Raw genomic sequence first — 18,766 nt, 5'->3', positions numbered from 1 at the left:
ACCAGGGGCATATGCGAACCAATCGGCGCTGACGGCTAAGCATTTCATGCACACGCTGAATGACGGCAGCCAGAGGGCCCGCCTCACTGTCAGCATCTCACTGTGTAGCTGCATTGCTGGGTTGAAAACAATGATGTGGAATCTCTACGAAAAAATTGATCCAGCACCGAGACATACCCGCCGCACCTAGCCTGACACAGTGTGCGTGTGAAACCAATAATTGTATCTTGCCCACACGACCTGAAACATCGGGGCAGGACAAACAGACAATCTCGAGTCACGTTCACCCGACGAGCTTATCTCCCCGCGCTTCGGGATATGGCAAGGCCAATCTGGCATTCCCAGCATATAATGTATATATATATATATATATATATGTCAACATACTGTGCATACACATGCACCCCGTATACTCATATACTTACATTGTGTATGCATCCATTTACGCAACTGGTATACGCATCTAATATATATATATATATATATATAATGTCGCCTACAACGTGTTGTCACGAATGGCGTGTTGTTGCTTGAACAGTGAGTATACACTCGTGCAACCACTTCACTTAGAACAGATCGGCTTCCGTCATTGCGAAGTTGTTGATAGCCGCATCGATATCATTTCCTTCGAAATTGAGTTTTGACGTCTCCGTGGAGGAAGCAGGAGGGGCGCCTGATGACATGGCGGATGGGAGTCGGCTGTCCCCACTTTCGAAGTTCTCCATCAACGCCATTAGAGTGCCAGGGCTGAACGGGAAGAAAGGAAATCCACTGACCGGGCTGCTAGGAATCAGAAACCTTGACCCGAATGCCAGTGGGGTATTCAGGAACTGTTGCAGCCCAAAGGAGCTAATACCTGTCGGAAGGAAGGGAGGAGGAATCATGCCGAGGAAGCCGGAGAAGGGAAATGATTGACTAGTCTGTGCCGCAGTTTCTTCAGTGGTTCCCAAGCCCTGAGAAGACCCTCTCCTTCCTACATTCCCTCCAAAATGGTCTGCTGCTCCTGCTTTTTCTGGAACACCAGTTTGCCAATTCGCTATATTGGATGGAATGTGTGGCAACTCAGGGCCAGGAAACGCACTTGCCGATGTTCCTATTGGCTCCGACATGACTGGGACTTCGTCTTGGTGGCCGATGTTGTTCGCGTGACCGGGACGCCGTTGTGGCTTCCTATGATGTGGCATGTGTGGCACGCTATTTTCTTCTTCTGAATGCCCTTCTTTGGAGAAAAGCTTTTCGAATCGTCTCCAAAAAAAGGTAGAGTGATCTGCGACGTCCCGCAGAGCGTCTTGATTATACGCATCAGAAGCGCTACTCCCTGCCTCAAGTAATCCGGCCTGGGCGGCAAGATCGTATATTTCGGCTGCGTGTGCTGCCAACTCATCGCCGATTCGCTCTTTCACGTGTTGATCGTCGCACACCTGTTCTCCGCTTTTGTATGCAGAGATCGTTACAGCGGCGGGACTATTAATACTCATTGAGACTCTGGGCTCATAGAAGCCACCAACATAGTCTGGTACACTTCGTGTTTCTTGGGAAAAACCGTGAAGTAGGCAGACGTCGGGAGACTGCACGCCCATTTTGCAGTCAATGATCATCAGGGCACTGTTCTGAGCGAACTTCGCATAGGGAGGGGTCCGGGACTCATCCAGGGAGGAACTCAACAGGGCAGCCTTCATCCTCAGTAAAGAAAGTGAGTTCAAGACCCCTTCCAACTTGTCTTCTGGAGCCTGCTGTGAAAATGGAGAGCCGCACGCCAGAAGAGGCGGAACAAGGAGCGCCGCTACAACGGTCACCAGAAGATATCCTCTGAGCGCCATTGGGACACAGTTTTAGAAAGTAGGCTATGCACACGTGGAAAATTTCGAACACGCTAACTCAACACTACAGGCAACAGGAGCCTTATGTTTCTTTCGAGCTGTGTGGTCGTTGGACCGACTCGACTGCCTGGGTATGTCTAATGAAATAAACTCAGCACACCTTCAACCCGCTCAGGGGTCACTCCTGCAGCCGTGCATCATCTATGCATCGGCAACAGCTGTTCTCAGGATAACGAAACGAATAAAAATGCACTTAATCCAACAGGTACAACTCCAGTCTCAGATCTGATTTGCCAGGTGATAATCGTATCCTGTCAAGCCGAGTGTCTAGCCAGGAGTCACAATATATCTTCCCATGAGATAGGTGCCAGGCACCGTGATTCCGGATCAGCGGTGAGGTGGAGATAGATTCCGAATCCCGGCTGAACTGCGTGTCGTCACTGACAAAGAATACTCAACTGTGAACCACCAGACGCTTTCTCGCACTTCACAACCCCGTAAACGAATTTCGAATTGTGTTCTCATAGGAGATCCAGACTAACCGAGTTTCTTAATAACCTTGTCTGTTGTCCACCTGTGCAGGTAGTTGCCAAAAAACGCATTAATTTCCGACAGCAAAGGATCCCGCGTAGTAAAGAGGTTATTCATCAGAATTAGTATTTAAATTTTGGTAATGCAAGGAAGGATATCCAATTGTACACGGATGCTCCACATGTTAGCTGCTTTTTTTGTTTCTTCAGACTTTGAAGGCTTCGTAGATGAATACCATAACACATCAAGTCTCGTAGGTGGGGCACTGCATGGTGACATTGCCTGTGAGTAACCATCAGACCCTTTTTGGTGCCTGCCACAATGCACTGGTTGATCATGAGGTCGTCCGCTTTTTTATGGTTGGCTGAGGTTGATACGGAAAACTGCTCGTGTGTACGTGTGCCACATTTCTGGACTCCGGCAGCCCCCGAGGCAACTACAGGCTCCGATAAGGCATGAAGGCCACACGTGCTAAGAAAAGTCTATCTTGAATGAGTCTGCCACACCCCACAGCGACACACTCTACGTCATTATGTTGCGTTAGACATTTCAGGTGGTCGTATCACACAGTTGCCTCACGGGAGAGGTGCTACTCTGCCTTTGGGAGCCCCATGGCTCTCTACGATGTACCAAGTTCGCCCATGACTTGTTTCTCTGAGAAATGTCAGTCTCTTAGGCTCTCCGAACAGACATCTTACGGACACAAACAATCTCTACATCAAGGAAGATTGATTAGCTGTGTGTAACCAGACAGACTCGCAGCTGATACTCTTGCGATTCTACAGTATTTAAGCCGGCTTTTTCCGCGAAAATGCGAGACGATTTTTGCTGTCCATTAGTAAGCATGGTCACTGAAGCGCTTAGCTGGCATGCGTTGCCCTCATTCCTTGCTTCGTCTTCTCATTCGACATGCGACAAAAACCAGGCATTCTTTCGCCGGGACCGAGTGACCCCGGATTTAGTTAAAAAAGCAGACGATCGGTTTTGATGGTCACGGTTAAAAAGTGACACAACGGACCTAGTACCCACAAATCGAATTATCCATCATGACGGCGTGTATCACGTACGGTTACCACTGACAGCTTCCCTCTCCTTGACATAGACAAGGAGAGGACGAGCCAGGTATACTGACGGTTTCCAAAGAAGAGGCAAAAGGTGCAGGCGATCTGGAATATTCCAAAGTGAGCCATTCGGTGTAGTACGCTGGCAAAGCCCCAAAATTTGGTTCGCCGCGCGCGAAAACATTTCTGCCTCATACTCGCGTCCATCCCACTTTCTCAACAAAGCACTATACTCCAACAAAGTGACACCGAAGCTAACGATCGTATCCAGCCTCGCTTGCCTCGGATAAGCCACATGAGGTTCCCCTCCAAGGTGATCTTTATCACCAGCTGTGTCACGGACCGAGGCCAGCTGCACATTGAGCCCTTTCGATGTGTTGAATTCATTCAAAGACGACCGGAAAAGTCCTTCACTGAGGACGGGCTCTTGCTGTTGTTTAAACGAAGTTGCAAGAGCAGAAAGTAGCTGGGCCAACAGATTCTTCGTGCTCAAATAGGCGTACTTCTTGCAGTGTGTGAGTCCATCTTTCAGCACCTTGTCACCGAGTATGTGCAATTTCTGAGCAGTGGTGTCGCAGTGCGTGGCCACGTTGTTTTCTTCTTTTATCAAAACTGTTCCCACGCCCTCATGGAGGAGTGCGATTCCCCTTACCAATTCAGCCGCAATCTCCCTTTTCGTGATGCGTTCCACTATATCTCCAACGCCACCGGCCTGGGACCCCATTGATGGTGACGGTTCAGCAAAAGGCGTGATGTCTCTGAAGAAAGCCTCGTTATGTTGTAGCAATGAAGACGCTTGATTTGTCAATTGCTCGGCCGCCAGCAGCACTCCACCGGGATCTCCCCCCGGAGCCGATGATGTCTCCTCGGGCCGAGATGCGAAATATTCCAGAATGAACGCATTATATTCTTTCATCAGCCCAAAGAAGGAAGCAGGGAGACCAACCGCCGTTTCCGTCTCGCCGTTCTCTCGTCTTTGCCAACTTTTCCCGATGCCTGCTATCCCAGCTCCTCTCTTATACGCAGCCAGAGAAGTCTGAAGGATGCGAAGGTCCACAAGCTGAGACGGCCGTTCTAAGGAAGCGTCCGCCGACGGCCCTCCCCAGCCTTCTTGCAAAAGCGACGAGGCAACCCCAAAGCTACCAGGTTCTGTTTTCGCCTCCTCGAGGACTGCTTGAATGTCGCATACAGTAGCTGCATCGGCTGACATTTTCTCGGGAAAATGACGAGACAAGTCCCAAGCTTCTGCAGAAAACCGCCTTGCTTCTTTGTACTCTCCAGCATGAAACAAGGCGGTGTACATGCAACCCAGGACCAGCGCCTTGGCACAGGGCCTGCCTGACGGTCCCTCTGCGTCCAATGCCTCTCTGAGTTGCCGGAAGCCCCGGTAGGACTGTTGCATCTGGCCTCTATCGTAAGCTTGCAATCCTTCTATCAGTGCCGGTGAATCGAGATGTGCGAGGTGCTTGGCGAACACGCGAGCCGTAGGCACTTCAGGGTTGCAGCTGGACGAGCTGAAGGGTCGATTTTTGCTGATTATTATGTTGGCCACCGGGAAACGCGATAAGGGCTGAAAGACCTGGGCCCTGCTTCTTGCACTGTGAAGAAGGCTTGCTAGTCTGAATTCTGAAGGCATGCAGGCCTGGTCATAGAAGCGTAATCTGCCTATCGTCGCTGACCCCGCACCTTCCCTTGGTCGTGCGAAGCCGCCCTCCACGATTTTTCCATGTTGACGTGCAAAATTCGGCAACCACTTTGAATTAACCACAGGTGTCCTGATATCTGGACACGCGTGGGGCCCCAGTCCACGTACACCTTCGCTTCGAAGGTGCACATTCATGAGCGGCCACCTCCCGAGTGAAACAGGAGCGGCCATTGTTATCGAAGAATAAATAGGACAAGATTTCGTGGCTGCTAGACGGAGGAGCAAAACAGTCACAGGGAAAAGGACCAGTGATCTGGCAACTCTGGGAAAAAATCAACAACTGACGATGCCAAGAGGGTCAAGCGATACAGACAAGCCGTGCACAACGGCAATTTGTGTCATCGGCAGTGGCTACGCGAGATTACCGGCACACTCACCACGGGTCATCGTTGAAGACGACGTAGGAGCAACGGTTGCACAGCCCAGAAACACACCGAAGCGTTAAGTCTGTAGTCTCACTCAATGCGAACAGTTTAGGAGACCGGCAAACGATTCTGTTTACTCCTTTGATTTCCCGGGAAGTTTGCCTCGCTACGTTGAGCATACGCCCCGTGGTAGCGCGCTCGTTTCGCTATCGGCCCTTCCATTTGTCGTGCAGCAGGCAGTTCTTCCAATCAAACATGACGTGATATGCCACCGTGTCAGAATTTACCACATAAAGAACAGCAGATACAGGGAACACCGCGACTCAAAGAGGCCAGTACCAGCCAAAAAACTATGACTGCACGCTTGCATGCTAGTTGTGCATGCTTTTTCAGCGAGCTACCTGCGAAGTGAAATACACTGCACACGAAATCCTGGGCAGAAATTTAAGTCGCGAACACAAAATACATTTGCGCTGGGACTCTGTCCACGTCTAGTCGTCACCGCAGCTTTTTGTGAAAGCATTGACGCCTACACCGGTAAGACGCGTCGAGCTGTCCTGACGCGGGGTAGTGGTGTAGTTGACCCTGTGTCCTGCCGCAAAAAGTGATAAAGCACGTGGTCGGGCACTTTTTCTCGTTCAGAAAACTCATCATCAACACAAGGCGCGAGATTGCCGGGCGACATTCAGGGGTTTTCCCTTTCAAAACCCTTTCGGTAGGAACCATTTGTAGGCGCTTCCGTACACCCTGTGCAACTCAGCGCCCCCCTACGCGTATAGGGAATGGAAGGACTGACCAAGTTCTGCCACAGTTTTTCTCCATAAGGGGGGAGGGAACCTCTGGAGACCGCATACGAGGCGAAGACTGTCGGGTGATGCCATCCATATGCGGCTATGGCTCCTGCACACCACATCCGGCTATTTTCGCGATATCACCCGCCGTGGAGTTGCTGTAGTTAGCCCGCCGGCATACGTTCTGTTTGTGTGGTGTGGTAGGACTGTAGCCGTGTGAGAAACTCCATATGAAAGCGGGAGCATGTTCCGTCGCGGACACACATTTGACTGCATTTTTACTTGCTTGACTCCTTCGTGGTTGCTGGCAAATCTTACCATTCTCACGACAAAAATGGGCGTGAGTACACTTGAGCTGGCTCCTGCAGCACACTTGCATGAATCAGAAAGTGAGAGGGTGAAGGAAAGCTTTACACTGGATACGTTTTAATGTTAACAAGGAAAGCTATGGGAAGTACTTCCGAGTGTGCCCTATGCAGGCGTGACCGCCCTTAGAATCAGGCTTGTGATGAACCATCGAGAGACGAAGGTCCCGCTTGCTTCGGCCTTCCGCAGGACAGCTCCACGTTCCCCTGAGACGGTGCGAGCAACTCATGTGCACTTCCCGGGGCAACGCAGAAGAAATACTGCTTCTTCATTATAACTGACTTTTTTTAGAAATGATTTCTTTCCCGTGCCCGTGTGGGCCGCCGGATCGGCGGAAACTTTCCACGCATAATGTGACTGCCGTCTGTTGCCAAGGCATGTAAGCCAGCAAAATTCTCCGCACACGCTCTGTCTACAAGATGGCACCCCGTACGATACGACAGCGTTTTAAAAATGCAGTTATAGGAACTCCTGAAAGTTGCCTTGTGCGGCGAGTACTCGTCATTCCCAAACACACACGAAGGCGTCACCTGCGTCTCCCGGTTTGACTGGTCATTTGGCTAGCCCCTCTTGTCTGGTTGACTGCCTCGCAAATGCATAGGGGTGCCCATGAACAAGACGGGATTTCAACCATGAAGTCTTTGTTTACGCCATCAAAGCGATGTAGCCGCTGAGACTCGATGAAGAGGAGAAAAGTGGAATTCTCTGGCGGTGGCTGCAGGCTACTATCCGGAGGGTGCGGAGCACTGAATGCTAACCCCCATGACAGGCAGACTGTGGATACGGTCCTGATGATGCCAGTAGTCCATGATGACTCTAGCTGGTGGTGCCCATCACCAAATTATGTGATTCCTTACCGACCAGCTGAAAGAGCCATGTCGTTATAACTCGCGCCGATTGCTGACCAGCTGCGACGGTCAAATTCATAAGAGGCGCGGTGATTTGACGGATAAAGCTCCAGTCCATTCGCAAAAAATTTGCCTTTGACGGCTGGAGTACTCGTCACAGAGCTTTCCGGATCCCCTTGTGAGACAAGCTCTCTCTTTATACCAAACCGAGCAAGTGAACACACTGCTAGAAAAGTGCTAGAGGCCCCTGTCGGAGCAGGGGAAAAGGGATTGTGGCCCCCCTCGCCTGTTTCCTCGGCGTCTTTGTTACAATCAAGCAAACGGTAAGCGGGACCAAAAGTTGCGAAGTAGAGAGATGCTCAAATGCTTTACACAGCGCACACCGCTTGCACTCTTTTCACTCACGTGCGGAAGCAATTGCGTTTTAGCCGACCATTCCATAAAACAGATTCACCACATTAGATGAAGCAACCAAGGGACAGCCTGCAAGCGAAGCTTCTTGGGGGGAGGGGATGTCTCCCTACATTGTTGGTTTCCTTCGACTCAACAACGGGGCATGACGTAAAGGCACTCCGCCATCGCTGGGCACCACCGCAGGTTTTTGCCCGGTCTGTGCGTGTTGTCGTTCCCGAAGAGCTTCGACCCTCGCCTGCTCAGCCATGGCTGCTTTCTTCGCTTGCTCTTCCATTTCTCTCGCTTTCGCAGCCTCCTTTTCAGCCGCAGCGCGCGCAGCTTCTCTGCTGGCATTTTCCTCCTTCCGACGCTTTTCCGCCGCTTCTTTCTCTTCCTTTTGCCTCTTTTCTTCCTCCAGAACCTCTTTCTTTCGTTTTTGCTCCTCTAAATCCGCATTCACCCGAGCTTTTTCCTCTGCTTCTTTTAGCGCCTCGTCAGCGCGCTGCTTCGCCAACACCGCGGCTTCTTCCTGTTCCTTGCGGTTCTTCTCGGCTTCTGCTCGGCGCTTCTCTTCGTCTTCTCGTTGTGCTTGGCGTTCCTTTTCTTCTTCTGCTTGGCGTTCCTTTTCTTCTTCTGCCTGGAGCTTCTTTTCTTCTTCTTCTTGTCGCCTTAACGCTTCTTCCTCCGCTTGCCTTGCTGCTTCGTCCTGCTCCCTCACTCGTTTTTCTTCTTCAGCCTGGCGCTTCTGCTCGGCGAGCCTGCGTTCCTCTGCTTCCTCCGCTTCTCGCTTTCGCCGCTGTTCTTCCTCCTTTGCCAACTCTATACGCCGTTTAAAGGCCTCTTCTTCCTTCCTTCTTCTCTCTTCCTCCTCTTTTCGTCTCTTCTCAAGTCTCTGTTGTTCTTCTCGTCTGCGAAGAATCACCAGCTGCTCCCGAAGGTGTGCGACGGCTCCGGGCACCCGAGAAGGAGGTATGAAAACTTCCTTCGTTTGAGGCACGACCTCCCACCAAGGTCCTGAAAAAGAAAACTCACAACCCGCTCTGTCACAAATACCATCTCTACTGCTTCATTCCAAACGGCTGGCCGAGACCCCGCCGACCTAGGCACTCTCGCGTACTGCACTTGCGGCGGTCACTGAGGCCCCATTCACAAACGTGTTTCCAGTGTGAGAGCAGCTTTTCGAGTTCACCAGCTGTCATGCGTCGCTCGCACATGGCCGTGTCGCCCTTCCGGAACTACGCGAATGTTTGATCTTTCTCCTGACTGCTCGAAACGTTGCCTGTGACCATCTCGGAAATTTCAGAAATGTGTTCGACACCCCTGCCTCGGCTTTACCCGCCGAAGCACGAGATCTATCAAAATCTAGAGATGATGGGCATGGAAGGGATGCTCAGTTGCGGTTCATCCCCCCTTGAAATTCCAAATCTGGCCTTTTCTCCTGTTCTCCTACCTCGCGCAAATGCGGGACCCCTCGTGAACCTATAATGCATTCGAAGAACTCGAAGCGCCGTCGGCGGATCAGTGTTCTCGAAGGGATTATGGGCCAGCAATCCTGTCACGCTTCTTGAGTTCTGTACGCAAAAAGAATCCCGTGAACTTTACGTCCGTTAAAATAGGGGCAAAAACACTAAGTTCGATGCCTCCGATGTCGCCATTCACTGAAATTCCCATCTCCAGCCAGTAACCCTCTGTGGGAAGCACTGGCGCTGCTATCCGACATGGCTCCAATGCTTCCTTCGCTGCCTTGCTTTAAACCGGCTTTTATGGCAAAGGTAAACCTATGTCTAGAAAAACAGCGAGGCCAAAGATTTCCAGCGCTGTACGAGCAAGAAACCCACCGATGCCACACGACATCCGCCTGCTAACAGAAGGGGACGTAATAGTACGCGCGAGAAGTGCAGCATTAGCTAATCATACGCACGCACACACATAGCTCTTCTCAAGCACAGAACGCACGACAGGCAACCACGAAACATGATACACATTCAGTCGGCTTCTCACCTTGAGCAATTTGGCAAGGAAATTGCCGAGCCAGGGATGCTGCTCTTCCACTGTCTCGCCGTTACCCATAGCGGCCTGCCACTGAAGAAAGCATTTCCACATGCACACACAGTATATCCAGAGGGCGTCGTGAGATCGCCACTTCTTCCACGTTTATGTTTTGTGTGTGTGTTCGTATTCGGATAGCACTTTCAACGAAATGAAATCCTGAGCGGGAAATCGGTCTAATAGACTGGCCGCTCGGAAGCTGAGTTTCACTGCCCGTAGATTTCTCTTAAAAATATTATGAACCCTCCTGCCCCGGTCTCTGCACTGCGGGAGGTGGTCCCGAATACTCAGGGTTTCCTCACAAACAGCCACTGGAATCGGTAAGATGTGAAAAAGCGTCTCTTCTCTTGATACATCAAAAGGGAAGTTCGAAACGGAAACGGCTTACGATCCCTTTAGACGGCATTGCTGAAGATTTTACCCTTGGCGTCTTTCCTCTCAGGTCCTACACTTACCATGAGCCAGTCGAGGCGGTAGTGATAGGGCGCCGCCCAGCACGGTCTCCGGTAGAGATCTCCAGGTTTGCACTTGAACTCGTAGTTTTGCCAATACGTCCCCTGGTTCTGTACCGGAGACACAGTCCGACAGGCGTTAAGGCGTTTGGAGGGAGAGCGAGCAGTTCCAAAAAGCTTGAGACACTATGAAATCCGTCTTTCATGGGCTGGGCAGAAGACCAACACGGCGTCGACGTCGTGGGGCGAGAGTCCCGAAGCTCGCGCCACAAACTCGTCGACCCTTCGTTCGCCACGTGACAACATGCCATCCACGTTCTGCCTCCAAAGTATCAGATAAAACCTCTTCTCCGTAGCAATCGCCTTGTAACTGAGGTTCGGTATGCTCAGGTTATGAAAAGTGGTTGAATGACTGCCACGAGAACAGCACGACTGTCGTCTCACCCGCGGATATGAGACCGACCGAAGAACACCCGCTCACGCAATCTCCCACTGGTCAAATTGTGAAAGAAACCACCGCTGATGAGGCAACGGAAAAACACTTTTCTAGGTCGAAAAGCCTGTGTAAACAGACGCGTGCGTTACACTGACATTAGTGCCGTACTACCGACAACGGTAGCGTCTTCTGATAGGCGGCGCAAAAACCACATCGGAAACATAAGGGCGATCCGCGCCGTGAGAACCAGGTGACGATGAAATGTTCGGATGCGCAATTTGCTTTCACAGTCGCCCCGGAATCACTCGCAAGGAGGAATCCTGTAGCGTATTTGGTGCATAACGAGCGGAGATGCGAGTCAGGACCGCTTCTGGAGGACTCTGATACAAGTGGAAGAATGACTTACCGGCGAAGATGCATTGGTGCCTTGAATGATCAGCTCATAGCGCTCCTATGGGGAGGAATGGAACATACCAGGAAACTGGAAACACCGAGTGACGTTGAGTCCTACCGCCACAGCTGTTTGTGAACAAGTGCATGCTGAGAGGAAGATGACGACGGACACGCCACTTTCGCTCGTTTCACACCAACAGCTACCCTCGTAATTCGAACAGAAGAAACAGTTACCAAGACAAAGATACAACATAACGGCGGCGAGGTTCTCGTCAGTCGAAACGCAGTGGGATCGCTGCTACTGGGAGCTTGGACCGTGATATCCAGATGAGAATGGCCCGCAAGAATCGCCCAAGAAAAGACAAGATGAGAGCGTAGCTTCACTCCATACCTTGTTAACGAATCCGAAGGCTCCGTGTGTGTTGACCAGGGAGAAGGGATTTCCCAAGTCCGAATCCATAACCTGAAGGCCGCATCCAGACCCACAGATACAAAAGCCGATCCCTTTGGGCGAGGTCTTCGAGCTATTCCCGCGCGCTGTCTGGTTCAGAGATACACTCCTGTCATCTGTTCTCGAAAGACAACGACTAGAACTGGCCAGTGGAGGAAGCGACAACGCTTTCGGTTCAATAGCGAGAAGGGAACGCGGCCCCCGCCACATTCACAAACGCATCACTGGGTGAAATGTGGAGGCTTAATCCAGGAAAGCGGAGAGCCGCTTGAAGGGTGAAGATTTGGGAGTTACCTGGTAGGGCGAAACCATATTGCGAACGACGGGCACAGAGAGGGCGGCGATGAGGAGGAACATCAGGACTTCGACGTGGATTCTGAAAATCAGAGCTGCGTTCGTCAGCGTGGTGTACGCGAATGCAATCAGAACCGTAAATAGACAGGCGGTGAGCCAAACAGACCACACGGCCGGACCGTGCTGATAGATGGCGATGCAGCTCCAGAGAGTGACGACAAGAAGGACGAGTTCCGCGCATGCGTTTGAAACAAGCGTGTTCGTGAAGAAGGTGGACGACGAAGAGATGATGATGGAGAGGAAAAAGACGGCGATAACCATCCAAACAGCCGACGTTACGGGGTTGGTCACAAACGCCATGCATGTAAGCATTGCAGCGGAGGCTGCGAGCTCCAAAAGCATTTTCCCCCAGTTCTCCTTGATCTCCTTCTGTACTTGTGTTCGCACTCGAGACGGGATCCGCAGAGAACGCACCATCCGGGAGAAACTGGGCCGATACCAGCAGCAACAGGTTCGAGGGCCATCCAGACTGTCGTCCGTTGAGGCGCTCAGAGGCAGGGTCCCTTCTCTGCCTGGAGACACGAATCCAGACATTCACGATCACAGGGCGAGGCGGCGCGGTGTAAGCGCGAGCGCGACAGGCGCTTCTTCTGACTCCGTCACACTATGGAAGGGGACTGAAAAGAGCTACTGGGTAGACCCACAAGGCTTTCTGGAAGACTGTCGTGCGAGCGAGACTTGTACGTAGCTGGAAATGTTGGCAGTCAAAAGATCCCGTGGAGCCGGGCGACGACCGCAAAGCATGCGCCGGGTAGCTGCGTGCAGTGTCGGGAACTCCCCTCCTTCTCTATATGGCCACCAAGGGGACTCCTCCACCTCCAACAGGTGCGTGGGTGCTCACCTGCGTCCCGGTTTCCGAGCAACGGCGACTCAGCGTCGGATCCGTTTTTCGCCTGCGGATCCTTCGCTTCTCCAGCGCTTGCTCCCAGCGGAGATTTCCGGAACGGCCACGCCTGCACCAGGGGACAGGACCAAGTGCCCCGGCAGCCTCGAACCAGCTCGGGGAGGCGACTGAGGGTGGCCGACGGAAAAAGGCAAGTTAGGAAATGGTCATCAAGGCACATGATTGCCGACACGACGGTCATGTAATTGAGGAAGGCGAGATTTCCTGAAACGAGAATCGCCACCTGGAAAGCGATCTGAATCACGCCTCCAAAAAGACGGCACTGGCGGAAGGGGAGAAGGACCAGGAAGGAAAGGACGCACTCAACAATGTGAGTGACCACAACTTGCGCCGCATGCACGCCATGCGTCTGGTTTTGGAAGTACCAGGACAACGGATTCGGCAACGGCTGCGTCTCGAAGTGGTAGTCGAGCGCAGTTAAATTTTTCCAAGCTGCATCGTTGCGAAGTTTGATGAGCCCGGAACCGAGTATGACGCGGAAGAGGAGCCAGCGATTGCCCCAGACACAAACTTTCGGGGTCGGCCACGAAGGAGGGAGACGCGACAGACTCCAGAAGGGAGAGGTCCAAATGGCCAGAAAGCCAAGCTCGAGAAGCTGGGATTCCCAGCTAAAGCTGAACCAATCCTGTCCCACACTGTTCACCGTCTGGTACAGGATCCACAGAAAGAACAAGAGAAAACCATTGCTTGCGCCTTGAAGGGCCATGAGCAGCGAGAGAATCATCCCTGCAAAGAAAAAGACAGGAACAAACCAGAAACGCATCAGACGCAAGACCCCAAACCCCTCTTCGTCGACGCTGGAGAGAAAACGACCAAAAATGCGTGTGCCTGTGCGTGTGTGACAAGGATGTCCCCTCGTTTCTCTCCACATCGAGCCGAACGCGACTGGTTTGATGAGCTGCGAAAGTGTACGCATTGAAAAGTACTGCTTTCTTTCTGACGTCTTGTCAAAAGTCTCAAAACGGACAGACTGTATGGATGCTGCGAGCTGTGAAGCGCCGCAGACACTGCCCCGGACGAGACAGTACACGGAATACTTCATCGACCGATGCTTGCGCATGACGCGAGCGTTGCTACCTGCATTCCCGCATTCCGCAGGCTCCCCAATAGATAAAACGAAGTAATCCACGTGGTTTTCGACAGGGAAGAAACCCGCGACTATCCAGAAGACATCCTAGAACCTAGTTGCTGCCCAGCCCGGACAGCTTACCCAGGTGACAGCGATGGACTTAAACATGAGCACTCGAGAAAGGTCTCTCCCAGACGTGTGTCTCTCCACTTGTGCATTTCCCCATGACTCCAGATGAACTGTCCGGGCGGATTCTTCATTCCCACGCATGTTCCTCGGCACGTACCAACAAACGGGATGGCATGCAGCCAGAAATCCGTTACAGGGAAGAGCAGAAACAGAGAGGGAAACGCTTTAACTCGTTCCCACGCCTCTGCGTCGGCGAACGAGTCCTTCATTTGTCGCACGTAGTCGGCTGCTGGGAGAATGCCGTCCGACCCAATGAGTCCCTGGGACTGCACGAATGGGAGGCAAGAGAAAATGGGAAAACCCGCTCGGTGTTGCTCTCTCAACTGCAAGACTGCTTCCCGCAATACACAAAACCGCCCAAAACTACTTGAAAACCGTCAATCTGCGAGGTGACATGCCACCGCCGGCAGGTAACTGCACAAAGCGCCGTTCATTTGCTCCCTCGAGCAACAGAGCGGATCGGCGAGGACTTGAGGCGCCTGCTTCTGCTCGAAGCCTTTGGATTCACGACTGGTCTTCCATTGGATCTGTGCTAGTCTGCATTCCTTGTAAAATCGCTTCCCAGTGTGCTGAGTCGAGGCGCCTTGGAAGGCAGGAATCCACCCCGTTGCCCCGTTCTCGCACCAAATGCGTGAGTCTAGAACGAAAGCCCAGCAAACGTCTTCTAGTCTCTCACTTGGTTGAAGGCGACGAGAAACGCGACGAAATAAACAAATCCCAACGCGCGCAAAAAAACCTGCATGTCCAAAGAGACGCCGGACACAGCTGTACTGGAGTGGCGCTGAATGGCGATCTCATCCACTGGAAGCACGGGGCATCTAGTCAGAGCAGGAAGGTCCATGAGGGGACCCAGGTACGCTACCGGCTTCTCCACTGTCCACTCCGAAAGTGTTGCGGTGGTTATACGCTGCGTTGTGAATACGGCGCTCACGCCGAATCACCGATCTGCCTTGCTTCGAGTCTGCCCACGACGTTTGAGCTTCAGACCCGTAGTCAGCGAGGCGGGTCAGCGTATCTTCAAAGAAGGAAGCATACGCAAGCGGAGGAAACATGCACGAACGGTGGGCTATGCTGCGCAGTGTCACCGGGAGAGCGGAAGACATGCTACAGGGAATTCAGGGGAAAGTCTTTCAGGGTTCCGAAGGCTACGAGAACGGAATGCTTTCCGGTACACAAGAACTGCACTAGGTCCGTCGAGGAGTCCGAGCGTGTAAGCCCAAGATGAGTCTCGCGTCAACTCACAATCCGCGTAAGCCAGTAAGTCGATTTTAGTTTTCTCGAGGTCTCCGGGTCCAGCCCGCGCCTCTTTTCGGTGCAGGACCATGTTGGATTCAGCGCGTTCCAGAGGCGCTGAACAAGGCTGCGACTCCAGTGTTTCCAGCTTTTTCCTGTCGGGGAGCCTGCCTCTCGGGCCGTGAAAGTTGCCTTTCCATGGGAGAATCCAGCAGTCACGCCTTCATCCCGGCCGCTGCCGTTCAAGAGGCTTGCGTCTTCTGATGGCGGGGTTGAATACATGCTGGCAAAACAGATACACGAGAAGTGGAGAAAAAGCTGCCGGGGCCGGGAGACATCCGTGGGCTGGCTAGCCCCTCACGAACTGGGAAGGCGGTTTGCGGAGGCACAGACCCAGGGGCGTCAGCTTGCACAAAGCGAAAAAATGGCGCAGGACAGCATAACGTCTTGGTAGAAGCACCAGTGAAATAAGCACAGGGAGACCGGAAACTTTATGTATGGGGCCTCCGGCAAACCGGTGCTCTCCTCGTCTAGCCATACACGTGTCCATGCGTTGTCGGAAACATACTGTCGAATCGGCGAAGCACGTCTGAAAGCTCTACTGCGAACCCCAGCATGAACGCTCTTTGACGAGGCAGGGAAACCGAGCCAAAGAAAACGAGTTCGCGAACGCAAATGGCATTGACGGTTGAGGGCCGACAAGACATGGTTGGGGCTGGCAAGAGAGGCCCCGCTGGCTCCGCTCAAATTCTCTGGCAGTGCGGAGCTCAATTTCCTTTTATGCACGTTGAAGGATCGGTATCGACGAAGTCCAGAAATGATCGAACAAAATCGCCAGCGGTATCATTTAAAAGTGAACAGATCGGGCGGTTATACAGCGGCTTTGTGTCGCGGTGAATGTTGGGGCCTCACGGATGCTCCGCGGGAGGCACACTCGGAGTGTCCCTTTCCTTTCTGAACCACTTTGGGAGAGGAAAGGACTGAAAATCCACGTCCACAGAATCAGTCACTCTCTGAAATCCCCAATCCCCGTGATAGTCTCGTGTTTGCCCTTTCAAGACAAGGTGGCGGCTGTGCTAACACGGCCTGTCTTGTTGCCCGGCGGCAGCTTGCAGCTCGCAGCACTCCTGCGCGCACCCAGCAGCTACCACAAGAGAACCGTGCGCTAAGCAGAAAAATTTCTTGGGCTTAATTTTTAACGAGGTTATGTATGTATTTGTCAACCGTGTTTGTGGAGAAGCACGGAAACTTCCAACCCCGGAGCAGCCTGCGAACCCTTGCCGTGTCACGACCTGCGATGGATTGACTAGTTGGAAACGTGCAGGCCTCGGGGCCAACTTGCTATCAGTCAACTTCACCTCGCGACTCTTGGTCTTGTCAGCAGGATGGAAAACGTAGCAGGGATTCGGAAGGCGTAAGGCAAGTCAAGTCACCGGCACCATAATCCGTATCGGGACATGAATGGGAGTAGCTTGCAATGTGTCGGGGAGCTTTTCGCCCGCTCTACAGTGGCGGGGCAACAACCCAGAGAGCCACTGGTGCCTCTAGATTTCCACGGATGTGTGTATGTGTATTTTCTTGTCTTTCTTTGATGGCGGGCGGCTGTCCAGCTGAGCCCCACTTGCTTGGAGAGTAATGTTGGTGACTTGACTCCTCTCCGAACCATCAGCAAGGGGCCACGGACGAGACACCACCCACAGTATAAAGTTTGTTGTGCTACACACGTCGTACAGTGTTCCCTGTGCAAATGCTATAGGTCCTCTATTTCAGGAGTAAACGGCCGCCTGCTACACATGGAAAATCTGCGCGGCTCGAACTTTCTCGGTCGGCGCGACCTCATCAATAGTATTGACTCTAGATATTGGATTCACCACCGTGCCATTCTGAAAGAGACAAAAAACCTGAGTTGCCCAAGAAGAGCATAATACCGGTCCGGGTGAAGCTGGCATAGTGTGGATCTTTCATTATGCCTAGGTTTCCCCTGGTCCTCTTGGAAACGGGGGTGTTCTAAAATGTGGCTGTTCACCAGCAAAAGTGTTTTCAAACGGCTAGGCAGGCACGATGTGACCTCTCCTTACTGTGGTGCTTCTAAAAGTGAACAGACAAATTGATTCAGCTCTGCCAGGCGGTTCTTTGTTCTAGCCTTCGTGAGAGTGGGGAACCTGTGTTGGAATAGGTATACAGAGGTGGATTGCCAGGACGGAATCCGTCTGCACTGCAACCATCGCCAAACAGAGAGCTGTGGCAGCAGTGACAGGTGGATTTTCTGCATTCCTGATTCCATCTGTAGTTCCGCACGGAAAATATTTGCGGCTACGCCTGCTTTGGCTACCTTGCTCTTGCAGGCGTAGACTTCGCTGCATTTGTGGATTTGCCTCGCTGCGGCTTTCACGCAATTGTATCCCAATTTTTTTACGTGACCTCAACACGAGTGAAGTCCACGATACACTGCCTGCTCACGTGCACCTGAGTAGTCAAGGAGCAAACCTCTTTCCGGACGCGCGTCCAGTGATGAAAGAACCGCCTTCTGGGCCTCCTGGAAGCATGATCCTATAGAGACCGAACGCCCCCGCGCCTGCTGGATTTCCAATCGACCGTCCCAGAAGAAAAATGCTCCGGTGGTCTCCCTTGCCTCTGATTCAGCACAAGCCTTACGTAGCTTCTTGCGTCGCAGCTGTTAAAAAAATTGGTCATGCGTTTTAAGCTGACCAGCTCATAGAGCAAAAGTTCCGAGACACGGTGTGTTCGCCGATCTGGCCATGCCTTCATGCAAAGTGGAACCCGCGAACCTACCTCGCTGACTACGGGCAGACCCAGGCGAGCGAATCTTCCCAGCTCTCAAATCCGTCGACTCTTTAGAAAATCCGAGTCTTCGTTTCAAGAAAAAGCACACCATTTTGATGATGACCGCACGACTAGCGTCTGGGCCAGTCACCGGGAGAACGGCGGCGCCGCCGATGACCGGTATACTCTCGGAAATCGTACCAAGAAGAGTTGCCTCTTCCTCTTCGGCATATCGTACTTTTGCGGTGTGTTCACAATACAAGTCTTTGCCCCTCTTCTGAAACGGTTGACACTCTGAATGAAATAAGGCTGTCTCCCTTGTGCGACCGCGGGGTACAGACAACGACTGCGCCAACAGCTAGACAGCGGATGAAGACAGGACCACTCGCGGCTAGCTTTTCGGGGCCACGGCCTGTTCCGTGCCTCTTTCGTTCTTCTCCTCTCAACCCAAAAATTCGAGTGCTTCACTGAAGTGTGCACTTTGCAAGGCCGTTTTTATCGTCCGAAAATGCTGCGTCAATAGTTGCTTCACACTTTCGCTCTGTGGCCAGCTAAGGGCGGCGACCTTGACA

General features: G+C 52.4%; 3 protein-coding genes across 3 annotated transcripts; all 3 read right to left on the bottom strand.

Annotated features, from left to right (window-relative positions):
- Positions 1-566: 566 nt before the first annotated feature.
- Positions 567-1,820, bottom strand: NCLIV_057980 (conserved hypothetical protein; the record flags this gene model as incomplete). The annotated part of the gene is made up of 1 exon (XM_003885354.1): positions 567-1,820. The coding sequence occupies one exon, from the start codon at positions 1,818-1,820 to the stop codon at positions 567-569; it is 1,254 nt and encodes a 417-aa protein (XP_003885403.1).
- Positions 1,821-3,410: 1,590 nt separating this feature from the next.
- NCLIV_057970 (conserved hypothetical protein) lies at positions 3,411-5,288 on the bottom strand (the record flags this gene model as incomplete). Its single annotated transcript, XM_003885353.1, has 1 exon — positions 3,411-5,288. The coding sequence occupies one exon, from the start codon at positions 5,286-5,288 to the stop codon at positions 3,411-3,413; it is 1,878 nt and encodes a 625-aa protein (XP_003885402.1).
- Positions 5,289-8,007: 2,719 nt separating this feature from the next.
- NCLIV_057960 (uncharacterized protein) lies at positions 8,008-15,501 on the bottom strand (the record flags this gene model as incomplete). The annotated part of the gene is made up of 12 exons (XM_003885352.1): positions 8,008-8,894; positions 9,331-9,451; positions 9,882-9,962; positions 10,385-10,492; positions 11,224-11,268; positions 11,602-11,673; positions 11,956-12,527; positions 12,857-13,645; positions 14,275-14,443; positions 14,854-14,978; positions 15,109-15,192; positions 15,420-15,501. The coding sequence occupies 12 exons, from the start codon at positions 15,499-15,501 to the stop codon at positions 8,008-8,010; spliced, it is 3,135 nt and encodes a 1,044-aa protein (XP_003885401.1).
- Positions 15,502-18,766: the final 3,265 nt, after the last annotated feature.

The sequence above is a fragment of the Neospora caninum genome, chromosome XI (assembly GCF_000208865.1).
Source record: "Neospora caninum Liverpool complete genome, chromosome XI".
Classification (NCBI taxonomy): Eukaryota; Apicomplexa; class Conoidasida; order Eucoccidiorida; family Sarcocystidae; genus Neospora; species Neospora caninum.
This window is presented reverse-complemented; position numbering and strand designations above follow the sequence as displayed.